This window comes from Ascaphus truei, chromosome 23 (assembly GCF_040206685.1).
Source record: "Ascaphus truei isolate aAscTru1 chromosome 23, aAscTru1.hap1, whole genome shotgun sequence".
Lineage (NCBI taxonomy): Eukaryota > Metazoa > Chordata > Amphibia > Anura > Ascaphidae > Ascaphus > Ascaphus truei.
Window position 1 is genome coordinate 3,175,689 of NC_134505.1, and position 14,269 is coordinate 3,189,957.

Sequence of the window (14,269 nt, forward strand, 5' to 3'; positions counted from 1 at the left end):
ATGGCCAGAATGTTGCCAGTTACTGGCAGAACTGAGCGCAAATGGCAATGCACTAAAAGGACCAAGTGACCTTGCGCGTTAAATTTCAACGCCCAGCTCATTTGTTTTGGGAAGCTTGGGGATTTGCAGCGAAACGTTTTGTGAAAACAAAAAGCCGCGTTTCGCCTGGTACCCCAACATTAGCGGTCATTTGGTACTATTCTAGTGAACGGATGGCAGGGGATTATAGTAAATAAATCAATATCTTGCAGGGGGGTCATCAGACTCCCCTCTCAACCAAACGTGTCCGAGTTTCTCCTTTTCCAATACAATCCCGTTCCGTTGTGTAGAAATGAAGTGACACCTTGGTCAATGAATAACCCTGCTCGTTCTCAGAAGATAAAGGAACAATGGGGAGGATTTCGCAGGTAACAGTTATAAGTAGGTATCTAAAAGGTTTCAAATTCAAAAAGTGAATGTTATCACAGAATGCGGCTTAATGGTTCCCTGGAATGTGTCTGAAACACATACAGAAGGAGGAGAATTTTTTTCTCTCTTTTCCTGACTATAACCTGGGGCAAAAAGCAGCTCTGAGTGATTCTTTCTGCTAAAAAAAATAGTACTTGGATATTTCTAAGTGACCAATGAGAGATGGGTTGGAGACGTGGCTTTTTTCTTAGGGGTGGGGGACTTTTCTCAAAGCATGACCCTCTTAAAAAGTCACACCCTCCGTGGACAATATAAAAAGAGGTTTGTTAGCCCAAGGTTCTTGCACTCCTAATTTCTGGGTCAATCTGCATAGGTTCCATTGCTCTCCAAACCTTTCCCTTTCACCATGAGTTACAGCTTCAGTCAGAGCGGAGGGGGTGGTGGTGTCTCCTCTCGGCTATCTGGGGGAGTCTTCAGAGCAGCCAGTGTCCAGGGTGGATATGGAGGATCTGCCAGGTCCATGTCCAGTTCTAAGATGGTATCATCATCAGGAGGTGGCTTCTCCTCTGGATATGGTGGTGGATATGGTGGGGGGGCAGCCTTTGGCGGTGGTGGATATGGTGGTGGGGCTGCCTTTGGCGGGGGTGGATATGGTGGTGGGGCAGCCTATGGCGGTGGTGGTGGTGGAGGCAACAGCTTCGTTTCAGGTGGCGGAGATGGACTGCTCTCTGGCAACGAAAAATACACCATGCAGAACCTAAACGACCGCCTGTCCAATTACCTGGACAAGGTGCGGTCCTTGGAGGAAGCCAACAACGACCTGGAAATCAAGATCCGAGAATGGTACGTGAAACAAGGGTCAGTCACCGTCCGTGAGCAGAACTACGCCCATTACTACACCACCATTGAAGAGCTACGCGATAAGGTAAGGACTGCTAATAGCACCCATGGTTAAACTTCCTCCTTTGCAATGTCACCTTAACATATCACAGTATACCCCAATCTAAAATATGCCAGGGAATAATAACACAATACAGGTTTTCAATGGTCACCCTCACAGTGTGGCCAATGGGACATGACAAAAACCGGCATTCCTAATCCTTAGCCATGGTAATACATATCTGTTTTCTTCATACCACTTTTTAGAAAGTAGCAGTTTGCAAATACATGCAGCCAGCACCGAGGTGAATTTCATGACCGCAATACTTATTTACATGTCATACTAACTGCAGGGTGAATGTATTCTGTGCATTGAGGATGCAAACAGTGTTTTTATTAAGCAAGGGTTGGGGTCCGACATCTTTATTTTATGTGACTGTATGAAATCAGAGATTTATATTTTTTTAAAGGACAACAGTACAATATCTTGATAATTATGAGGTCTTATTCAATTCTTCTCTTTCCACATCCCAGTGCACGGACCAGGAGTACCTAACTGCTTAATGCAGGGTGCTTACTGTACATGTGAGTGGCATGCTGCAACCTGTCAGCATAACGCTACGGAGCAAAGAAGGGCTATTAATGTTTGGCAAAAGTATTTCACTGCTTAAAATGTATATAAGGTCTTTGGAAAGTCACAAAGCTGGTATGTGTCTCCTAGTGATATGCTTAAACAATGTGTGTGAACAGAACAGGAAAGAATTTGCATTGTAAAGCAACTGGGAGTCTTTTCAGTGTAACACATTGGCTCTGATAAAACACACACACAAACACACACACAGACACACACAGACACACACACGCACACACACACACGCACACACACACACACACGCACGCACACACACACACACACGCACACACACACACACAGATACACACACACAAAGACACGCACACGCACACAAACACACACGCACACACACACACACACACAAAAACACACACACGCACACAGACACACACACACACACACACACACACACACACACACAATTATGCATACTATATATTATAGTACATGAGTTTTCCCATCCACACTACTACAGAAAGAACCATTTGGATGCTCAAACAAAGCCCATGCAGCCCCGGGTACTAAATATAGCACAAAAATGGGCTGATAATATGTTATTGTAACTGGGATTACAAAGATACATTTTACCAGCACACAGTGGCAACATATATAATGTAATTGTGTATATGCGGATGGAATACTGTATTTAAAGCAGCATCGAGTGATCTGCCCCGAACGCCCCATTCACCCCCCAACTAATCGTTTTATATCCAGTCGCTTTGTACTTCTTGAATGTAGAAGTCTAGGCTTTGCGCCTGTAAATGCTTATTCATGCTGCTTCCCCAGATCTTTGCTGCTACCGTCGACAACTCCAAAATAATTCTGGAGGTTGACAATGCAAGACTGGCCGCGGATGACTTCAGAATCAAGTGAGTTTATTTCTCCTTTCTTTGGGTAGTATAGATATATGCCTACAGATAAAGTCCGTGAGGATCCCTACAGATCCAACAGATAATCACATAAAAGTGGTTTATTGGGTCCAAAATGCACACATATGCCCGGCATTTCGGTCCCCAGGGGGACCTTCTTCCGGAGAAGAAGAATATCCCCAGGGGGACCTTCTTCAGGAGGAGAAGAATGTCCAAAGGGGGACCTTCTTCAGGGGGAGAAGAATGCCTGTATAGATAGAGTTCTTTTAATTTTATGTTTGGGGCCCTGCCTCCTTGTAAATAATCACGTAACAGTATAAAACGTTACACGGCATGACTACACAATACTAGTCCCACGAAGTCTCTTCTGCTTACAACAGATAATCGAGTTCTATGAGAACAACATTGGGAGTTTTCCAGTAATGACACCTTCTAACACCAATGGAGAATCTTATCTGTTAGTTATTACTGTGGGTCACAAGACAGAGGGTGGACACCACCCAAAATCGTTACAACGTACAAAGAAAGTCGATATGTTGGCGAGTTATATATTGTATTGGAAGGGATTTTGATGCTTAGTATAATTATACAGTGCAGCATTTTCAATGGGGTAAGGTGGACCAGCTCGGGTCACCTGTGGCTTTAATAGTCTTATAAGTATGGAAAAAACATGTGCTAATATAAGACAATATTAACCTACTGATTTCCTAACCTTTCCGCAGGTACGAGAATGAGCTGTCCCTGCGCCAGAGCGTTGAAGCTGATATCAATGGTCTCCGCCGTGTCCTGGATGAGTTGACCATGTCCAGGTCCGACCTGGAGCTCCAGATTGAAGGCCTCAAGGAAGAGCTGCTTTACCTCAAGAAGAACCACGAGGAGGTATGGTATATACAGCCTCCGGAAACCTGGAGATGGGAAAACCCATGCACCACGTTAATATAAGTATAGAGTCATTATTAATATCATTATGTCACATTAACATTCCACCCCACATTAAAGCAGAAGCAGTATATAGTTGAGGGCATGGTGTAACAGTAGGTACATGTCCTAATGTAGATGTGTATAATGTTCAATGAAGAAGATACCTTTCCATATTCACACCTTTTTATTAGACTAGTAATATAAACACTGCTATGCGATGTGAGGTCCACAAATACTGATCATTTCAACGTCTTAAGCAACAACCCTACAATCTGGAGAAAACCATTTCACATCCATTAACGTATCATTTTTATCTTCCAAACGAACGGAATCATAAAATAATGACACGTAGTGAGATCATGGCTTTGGTTCGCAGTTAGTGACCTCTGGAGTGGGAGCGGCTCCTTGAGTAAAGACACTGACTCTGGCACTGAGTTTGAGGCAGGGGAACCAGCTACAATTCCCAGTGTCGGCTCCTTGTGACCTTGGGCGAGTCACTTTATCTTCCTCTGCCTCAGGCACCAAAAAACATAGATTGTAAGCTCTGCAGGGCAGGGACCTGTGCCTGCGAAAATGTCTCTGTAAAGCGCTACTATACGTAAAACTAGCAGCGCTATACAAGAACAATTATTATTATTATCTTTCACGTCCCAGTGGAAACTAGTCCCTAACCTTTGCAAGACCCCTTGCGTCTCCATACATGCGTTATTATTATTTTGATTAATAAGTCTTTTTTTATGTTTGTGCTAAATCTCTCCCATCTTTTTCTGTTCCGGGATAGGAAGTCAGTGAGAGCAATACGCATGCTGCCGGCACGGTGAATGTGGAGTTAGATGCCGCCCCGGGAGTGGACTTATCCAAGATACTGAATGATCTCAGGGAGCAGTACGAGCACATCGCCGAGAAGAACAGAAGGGAAGCCGAGGCTTGGTTTGTCAGCCAGGTGGGGCTCCATCATCAAGACATTGACCTCCATGCTCATTAAGAGTTTCCCTTAGCTATTACCCTATATATCCTACATGACAGCAGCTACCACACTTTAGTGAATGAAACTGAACGGTATTATAACAGGAACATTTCAGTAGCTAATAAACAATATTCTCCGCTATAACACCCTATAGACAAGTTCAATCTCTGCATAAATCTATTGAAGCGATAGTAAATGCAGCACAACCTCGGCAGTTGGCACTCATTTTTACAACCATATTGAAGTTGGTAACAATAACGAATGGTGGACTTCTCTTTCGGAAGCGTTTACGCCTATCTTCTGTTGTCTCTCACCGTTTCAGAGTGATAGTCTGCAGAAAGAAGTGGTCTCCAACACCCAACAGGTACAGACCACCAAGACTGAAATCACGGATCTGAGACGCACCCTGCAGGGTCTGGAGATTGAGCTGCAGTCCCATCTGAGTGCTGTAAGTGGTTTCAAAACAGAGCAGCGCCATCTTGTAGAAGAATAATGTCTCCGTTATACAGGCATCCTGACTTTATTAAGCAGGGTGATATAATATTGGGCACATATAGTCTGAAAACCTTGTCATTTCATAGAGCCAAGAGTTTGGTTCATGAAGTCAATTCCCCCCCCAAAAAAGAAGACTAATACTGTATGCTGTGCACACTACTCTATGAGGAGTGTGTGGGTCACGGCTGTCCCACAAATCAATAACTGTATATTAGATTATTCAGTGGACAACATCATAGTTAAATCGCTAACAATGTGCCTGATTACGCAGGAGACTAACTCCACTACATAAGGTGACATTGTTTTTTTTTTTAAAGTGCGAGTCACTCACTAACAATACAGTGACCTGCACTCCTTATTAAAATCCCAATCAGTGTATGAAACATAACAGGTGTCATTTAAAACACTCCAAGAAAGCCAACAAACTAAAACTATAAATGTTTAGCATAAAAAACCCAGGCCTACATTAAAACTTACAAACAACATTGCACTGGATCCATTTGCAACCGTAACTCATTGTAATTTGGGGGGGGGGGGGATATATCTAGAAAGGAGGCCTGGAATCCTCGCTAGCGGAGACAGAGGGCCGCTACTCTGCACAGCTCTGCCACATCCAATCCATTATCGGCAATATCGAGGCTCAGCTGACAGAACTCCGTTCGGATATGGAGCGCCAGAGCCAGGAGTACAGGACTCTGCTGGACATGAAGAGCCGCCTGGAGCAGGAGATCGCCATGTACCAACAGCTTCTGGATGGAGAGGGCAGCAAGTGAGTCCTACACTGAATGCCCCCTCTCTTGAGCAATATATAATGAGGGAAAGTATCTCCATGTAATCGATTCATTCAAGGTCTCATTTTTTTTAAAACTTAGATTTAAGTAGGCCTCACAAACAGACTTACAGAAGGCCTCGTCTCATGTGTTGTACCACTACCCTCAAATCCACAGCAATAGCCAAACGGAGGGTATGACCACCACCGTTGTGAGCTCGGTATTAGTGTTTACAGAGATTTACATGGCGGAAGAGGTGGGAGAGAGGGGTAGCATCTATACATATACAGTATACATGGATGTATATGTTTCTTTTTATAGCGGCGATGCTTACCAAAAGAGACAGTACAATACATGGAATTAGAATCCAATAAGTGCCACGAACATGAAATCAGACAATAGCAAAGGAATGTAACAAGAGGACCCATACAGCACTCACATATCCTGCCCAAGTAAATTATTCAAATCTAACTTTATCACGCTTAAGATAAAATTAAATCCTACTCATAAAGAAAATGGTGAAATAGGAAATACAAGTAGACTCTTGGCAGAAGTAAATAGAGAAAGCCTGGTGCCATTACAGACGCACACAGTACACAAAGGGAAAGGCATGCCCAAGACTTTGGAGGATTGAATGTGTAACGACATGCTTTTATTTATTTTTTACTATTTAGATGTTAATAATAATAATAGTTGTTGGCGAAATAAAAAAAAAAAACGGTTGCTCAACTTATGATTTTGGCAGGTAGAGATCCCTTACTAAAATGACTCTGGGTGTGATTTAAAAGTGCGTGCCCAATTTTTTTTATGAAGGATCGGTTACGCAAAGGCGTCCAGAAGGACCTCCCATGGGTTCAATTGGCATTTAATGGGTCTTTTTTTCATGACTGTGAGATAGTCCCGGTTTCAACATTCGCAAACTATTAACGCACCGATCCTTGTTTTGCAGAATTGCTGTCGGAGGTGGTGCAAAATCAGGTAAGGAACGTTACATCCCAATAAAAACTAGAGCAGCCGTGGGGCCAATCGTTTTTTTTTAAGGGGGACTTGTTTGCCGTTGTGTGAGCATGGGACGTTATAATAATGCTGGTTAAACCAGCGGTTTGTACAGTCAGCTCAGCACTTCAAGGCTCGCCAGCCTGGGAAATTGTCATTTGTATACTTGGAAGTAGCTCAAATAAGAAGCGCTGATACGTAACAAGAGGAATAATATATATATATGTCTAACTCTCTCCGCTCAGGGTCGAGCACCACTACTACAACCAAGGTACAAGCCATCATAAAGGAGGAAATTGGCGGAAAAGTGGTTTCCTCCACCAATTTCAAGAAGTATTAGGACCTCACTATCAACCAAAGACCTGTTCTCCATTACCTGGCTGAGGAGCAGAAGATTCCCCCTTTTTAGGGACCGTGTCACTTAGGTGGTAATGCTCTAAAGTGCGTTGATGCCCATGGAAAATCTCGTTGACTTGAATAGGAGTCTCTGTGGGGTAGTGCCTATTGGCATTGATGCCCTTTAGAGCAGAAACCCGCTAGTGCTCTTATATCAGGTCCACCAAGCAGCCAAAGTGCTTTAAGAAACAAAACATCAAAGCATAGAGGGTTATTTATTTAAGTGCTATAGTGCTGATTAGGCAGTACTGAACAGAACCCCTCCGTCGACCTGAATAGGAGTTTGTATGCGGTAGTGGCCGATTGGCTCTATTGCACTCTAATGAATAACCCCTACGGTGAGAGCAATATATATCAATGTCCCAGAAGAAACATGGCTAGATCCCGGTGTTAGAAACATGTACTACTTGCCAGCAATCTGACCCTTCTGGTCTCTTGAAGGAGAATGCATGGTCTGAGTTATCCAATAAAAGGTCTTATGGGTTGTGCAAATCAAATCTTGTAGTTTTGTTTATGTTATTGTATTGGTGGGTCTTAATCCAGATCAGGGAAACGGGATCCAGATAATTGGGAGCATCGCTGGACCTCTCCCTTCAGTCAAGTTCTGAGCTACAGTAGTCCTTTTGGGACGTTGCAAGCTGGAGCTGTGGTCTACATCCAGACGTTCAGCTCTTGGAGATCTGATTTACAGAAAGTCAAAAACTCATGTACAACACATTGCCAAACAAATTTGTTAGATCTAATAGAGATTGAAATCTTATGTTTTACTTTTGCAAGAATGGGATTATCTTAATTATAAAGTCCCACGCTATTTTAAGCGTTCCAAAAAGATTTGGCATCAATGTTTCTCTAAAGTAAAAAAAAAAAAAACGCCAGTTGAATTATGTGATGATGATAAAGCTTAGGGCTGAACACGATAAGTAATAATCTTTTCTGGCTCATTCTTAAAAGAAGGGACTCATATCAAAGCAACTATTTAACACAACACATTTACACTGCAGGTACATGTAGAACATACAGTAGCTGTATTGATGCTTAACAACTAGATGATAAAGATTCATGGATATAGCACAGCTGTATGACGTATGTTCGCTGACACAGTTTGCCAAAGACAAGTAGCCAAGTACTGTATCCATATGTAGGGGCTAAATACTCTATCAGTTCTCTATCAGACTGATAAACAAGGGCACTGACTCTGATAAACAAGGGCACTGACTCTGATAAACAAGGGCACTGACTCTGATAAACAAGGGCACTGACTGATAAACAAGGGCACTGACTGATAAACAAGGGCACTGACTGATAAACAAGGCCACTGATTGATAAACAAGGGCACTGACTGATAAACAAGGGCACTGACTGATAAACAAGGGCACTGACTCTGATAAACAAGGGCACTTACTGATAAACAAGGGCACTGACTGATAAACAAGGGCACTGACTCTGATAAACAAGGGCATTGACTGATAAACAAGGGCACTGACTGATAAACAAGGGCACTGACTCTGATAAACAAGGGCACTGACTGATAAACAAGAGCACTGACTGATAAACAAGGGCACTGACTGATAAACAAGAGCACTGACTGATAAACAAGGGCACTGACTCTGATAAACAAGACACTGACTCTGATAAACAAGGGCACTGACTCTGATAAACAAGGGCACTGACTCTGATAAACAAGGGCACTGACTCTGATAAACAAGGGCACTGACTGATAAACAAGGGCACTGACTGATAAACAAGGGCACTGACTCTGATAAACAAGGGCACTGACTCTGATAAACAAGGGCACTGACTGATAAACAAGGGCACTGACTGATAAACAAGGGCACTGACTCTGATAAACAAGGGCACTGACTGATAAACAAGGGCATTGACTGATAAACAAGGGCACTGACTCTGATAAACAAGGGCACTGACTGATAAACAAGGGCACTGACTGATAAACAAGGGCACTGACTGATAAACAAGGGCACTGACTGATAAACAAGGGCACTGACTGATAAACAAGGGTACTGACTGATAAACAAGGGCACTGACTGATAAACAAGGGCACTGACTGATAAACAAGGCCACTGACTGATAAACAAGGGCACTGACTGATAAACAAGGGCACTGACTGATAAACATGGGCACTGACTGATAAACAAGGGCACTGACTCTGATAAACAAGGGCACTGACTGATAAACAAGGGCACTGACTCTGATAAACAAGGGCACTGACTGATAAACAAGGGCACTGACTGATAAACAAGGGCACTGACGCTGATAAACAAGGGCACTGACAGATAAACAAGGGCACTGACTGACAAACAAGGGCACTGACTCTGATAAACAAGGGCACTGACTGATAAACAAGGGCACTGACTGATAAACAAGGGCACTGACTGTAAAGAAGGGCACTGACTGATAAACATGGGCACTGACTGATAAACAAGGGCACTGACTCTGATAAACCAGGGAACTAACTGATAAACAAGGGCACTGACTGATAAACAAGGGCACTGACTTATAAACATGGGCACTGATTGATAAACAAGGGCACTGACTCTGATAAACAAGGGCACTGACTGATAAACAAGGGCACTGACTGATAAACAAGGGCACTGACTGATAAACAAGGCCACTGACTGTAAAGAAGGGCACTGACTGATAAACATGGGCACTGACTGATAAACAAGGGCACTGACTCTGATAAACCAGGGAACTGACTGATAAACAAGGGCACTGACTGATAAACAAGGGCACTGACTTATAAACATGGGCACTGATTGATAAACAAGGGCACTGACTCTGATAAACAAGGGCACTGACTGATAAACAAGGGCACTGACTGATAAACAAGGGCACTGACTGATAAACAAGGGCACTGACTGATAAACAAGGGCACTGACTGATAAACAAGGGCACTGACTCTGATAAACAAGGGCACTGACTCTGATAAACAAGGGCACTGACTGATAAACAAGGGCACTGACTGATAAACAAGGGCACTGACTGATAAACAAGGGCACTGACTGATAAACAAGGGCACTGACTCTGATAAACAAGGGCACTGACTATGATAAACAAGGGCACTGACTGATAAACAAGGGCACTGACTCTGATAAACAACGGCACTGACTGATAAACAAGGGCACTGACTGATAAACAAGGGCACTGACTCTGATAAACAAGGGCACTGACTCTGATAAACAAGGGCACTGACTGATAAACAAGGGCACTGACTCTGAAAAACCAGGGCACTGACTCTGATAAACAAGGGAACTGACTGATAAACAAGGGCACTGACTGATAAACAAGGGAACTGACTGATAAACAAGGGCACTGACTCTGATAAACAAGGGAACTGACTGATAAACAAGGGAACTGACTGATAAACAAGGGCCCTGACTCTGATAAACAAGGGCACTGACTGATAAACAAGGGCACTGACTGATAAACAAGGGCACTGACTGATAAACAAGGGCACTGACTGATAAACAAGGGCACTGACTCTGATAAACAAGGGAACTGACTGATAAACAAGGGCACTGACTGATAAACAAGGGAACTGACTGATAAACAAGGGCACTGACTGATAAACAAGGGCACTGACTGATAAACAAGGGCACTGACTCTGATAAACAAGGGCACTGACTCTGATAAACAAGGGCACTGACTGATAAACAAGGGCACTGACTCTGATAAACAAGGGCACTGACTCTGATAAACAATGGCACTGACTCTGATAAACAAGGGCACTGACTGATAAACAAGGGCACTGACTGATAAACAAGGGCACTGACTGATAAACAAGGGCACTGACTGATAAACAAGGGCACTGACTCTGATAAACAAGGGCACTGACTGATAAACAAGGGCACTGACTGATAAACAAGGGCACTGACTGATAAACAAGGGCACTGACTGATAAACAAGGGCAGTGACTGATAAACAAGGGCACTGACTGATAAACAAGGGCATTGACTGATAAACAAGGGTACTGACTTTGATAAACAAGGGCACTGACTCTGATAAACAAGGACACTGACTGATAAACAAGGGCACTGACTCTGATAAACAAGGGCACTGACTGATAAACAAGGGCACTGACTCTGATAAACAACGGCACTGACTGATAAACAAGGGCACTGACTGATAAACAAGGGCACTGACTCTGATAAACAAGGGCACTGACTGATAAACAAGGGCACTGACTCTGATAAACAAGGGCACTGACTGATAAACAAGGGCACTGACTCTGATAAACCAGGGCACTGACTCTGATAAACAAGGGAACTGACTGATAAACAAGGGCACTGACTGATAAACAAGGGAACTGACTGATAAACAAGGGCACTGACTGATAAACAAGGGCACTGACTGATAAACAAGGGCACTGACTCTGATAAACAAGGGAACTGACTGATAAACAAGGGAACTCACTGATAAACAAGGGCACTGACTCTGATAAACAAGGGCACTGACTGATAAACAAGGACACTGACTGATAAACAAGGGCACTGACTGATAAACAAGGGCACTGACTCTGATAAACAAGGGAACTGACTGATAAACAAGGGCACTGACTGATAAACAAGGGAACTGACTGATAAACAAGGGCACTGACTGATAAACAAGGGCACTGACTGATAAACAAGGGCACTGACTCTGATAAACAAGGGCACTGACTCTGATAAACAAGGGCACTGACTGATAAACAAGGGCACTGACTCTGATAAACAAGGGCACTGACTCTGATAAACAAGGGCACTGACTCTGATAAACAAGGGCACTGACTCTGATAAACAAGGGCACTGACTGATAAACAAGGGCACTGACTGATAAACAAGGGTAGTGACTCTGATAAACAAGGGAACTGACTGATAAACAAGGGAACTCACTGATAAACAAGGGCACTGACTCTGATAAACAAGGGCACTGACTGATAAACAAGGGCACTGACTCTGATAAACAAGGGCACTGACTGATACAAGGCCACTGACTGATAAACAAGGGCACTGACTGTGATAAACAAGGGCACTGACTGATAAACAAGACCACTGACTGATAAACAAGGGCACTGACTGATAAACAAGGGCACTTACTGATAAACAAGGGCACTGACTGATAAACAAGGCACTGACTGATAAACAAGGGCACTGATTCTGATAAACAAGGGTACTGACTGATAAACAAGGGCACTGATTCTGATAAACAAGGGCACTGACTGATAAACAAGGGCACTGACTGATAAACAAGGGCACTGATTCTTATAAACAAGGGCACTGACTGATAAACAAGGGCACTGACTGATAAACAAGGGCACTGACTCTGATAAACAAGGGCACTGACTGATAAACAAGGGCACTGATTGATAAACAAGGGCACTGACTGATAAACAAGGGCACTGACTGATAAACATGGGCACTGACTGATAAACAAGGGCACTGACTCTGATAAACAAGGGCACTGACTCTGATAAACAAGGGCACTGACTGATAAACAAGGGCACTGACTGATAAACATGGGCACTGACTCTGATAAACAAGGGCACTGACTGATAAACAAGGGTACTGACTGATAAACAAGGGCACTGACTGATAAACAAGGGCACTGACTGATAAACAAGGCCACTGAGTTTGAAGCACCTTGAGACCTTGGACACCACTAAATAGATTGTAAGCTCTACATTACAGGGACTCGCGCCTGCACAAAATCTATGTACAGCACTGTGTGCACTGCCAGCGCTATACAGGAATAAATAATGGTGTTGCCGGGTTTTTCCTCTCTTTTTTTTACCATCATATCTGATAGCCAGTACTAACCTGTTCGGCCTGAGGAACATGCGTTCAATGTGTGACATGTCAAAAAGACATCCTCCCTCTGACCGAGCCCCTCAAAGATCGTGGCAACCTATCTAGCAGATCTCCACATAACGGCAAACTGGGGTCAAACTGCAGCAGGTTTATCAAAAGCAAGACAAAGTTTGACTTGCGATGTCCATTCTTTGACAATTCTGGCTCTAGGTCTCCCTCCTTGGCCACCCCAGCTTGGCACCTTGGGAGACTTCCATAATGTTGTTCGATGCGGCAGTGACATGATGTAAATAGGGGCATCTTGACTTAAAGCTCCCATACAGAAATGGATCAGTACTACCTGATACCAACGTTAACCAGCAACAGGACAGCTACAGCCCATGCTTACTAAGCAGTCTTCTGCTGTAGAGCACCTCCCGGCACTGTTAACCACTTCCCAGCCGATTTGACTTTTTCAAGTTCACGCCTAACTGTAAGAACATTGTCCCGTAATATTCCTTTCTTGTCTAAACATTCCCCTTGATTAGAGAAACCATCCAACTAAATGTAATTGGCAGATCTTGCGGCGCTTTAAACGTTATTATTATTTTTATTGGGGTTACAAATAATATGCTGCTAAGACACCAAAGGTAACTGCAAAACTATTTACAAAGCTTAGCGTGTGAGTGAGGTGTGCTTGTTTTATATACTTTACCTGTATGAAACAATTTGTTGTAACCATAGTCAGTTATGTAGACGAGGACTGCATTTCAGTTGCACCAATTCTTATTGTCCCATCAATGATTTGCTACCATATAATATTATATATGATGTCTTCTTCGCTGTGAGACATTCGATAACTCAATGAATAAATCATTTAAAGTTCTCTTATCCAAGTCTTCAAAAAGTAATGCAGAAAACAGTGTCATATTCATCAAAGACAAGATCCCAATGGGAATCCTTGATAATTCTGGTGCTGTTTTGTGGTAATCGCTATTGAATGGATGGACGCATGCTTACCTGCAGCCTTAATGGCAAAGATGTCCTGGTCATAAATCACTCTCTACAAGATGTCACTTTTCCCATAAGTGCAGTCCACAGAAATGGTTTAGAGCTTTGTCACGAGTGTTATCACTGGCCATGATGAACTG

General features: G+C 43.2%; 1 protein-coding gene across 1 annotated transcript; it reads left to right on the top strand.

Moving 5' to 3' along the window:
* The first annotated feature begins 735 nt into the window (after nucleotides 1–735).
* On the top strand, nucleotides 736–7,832 carry LOC142473075 (keratin, type I cytoskeletal 19-like). The gene is made up of 8 exons (XM_075580236.1): nucleotides 736–1,333; nucleotides 2,708–2,790; nucleotides 3,513–3,669; nucleotides 4,493–4,654; nucleotides 5,001–5,126; nucleotides 5,722–5,942; nucleotides 6,893–6,921; nucleotides 7,185–7,832. Exons 1-8 carry the CDS (start codon nucleotides 815–817, stop codon nucleotides 7,277–7,279), a joined length of 1,392 nt encoding a protein of 463 aa, XP_075436351.1. The 5' UTR covers nucleotides 736–814; the 3' UTR covers nucleotides 7,280–7,832.
* The last annotated feature ends 6,437 nt before the right edge of the window (nucleotides 7,833–14,269 follow it).

Coding starts and splice junctions, on each gene's coding strand:
- LOC142473075 (XM_075580236.1), top strand. CDS start 815: ATGAGTTACAGCTTCAGTCAGAGCGGAGGGGGTGGTGGTGTCTCCTCT. Junction 1,334..2,707: donor TTGAAGAGCTACGCGATAAG/GTAAGGACTGCT, acceptor CTGCTTCCCCAG/ATCTTTGCTGCTACCGTCGA. Junction 5,127..5,721: donor TGCAGTCCCATCTGAGTGCT/GTAAGTGGTTTC, acceptor GGATATATCTAG/AAAGGAGGCCTGGAATCCTC.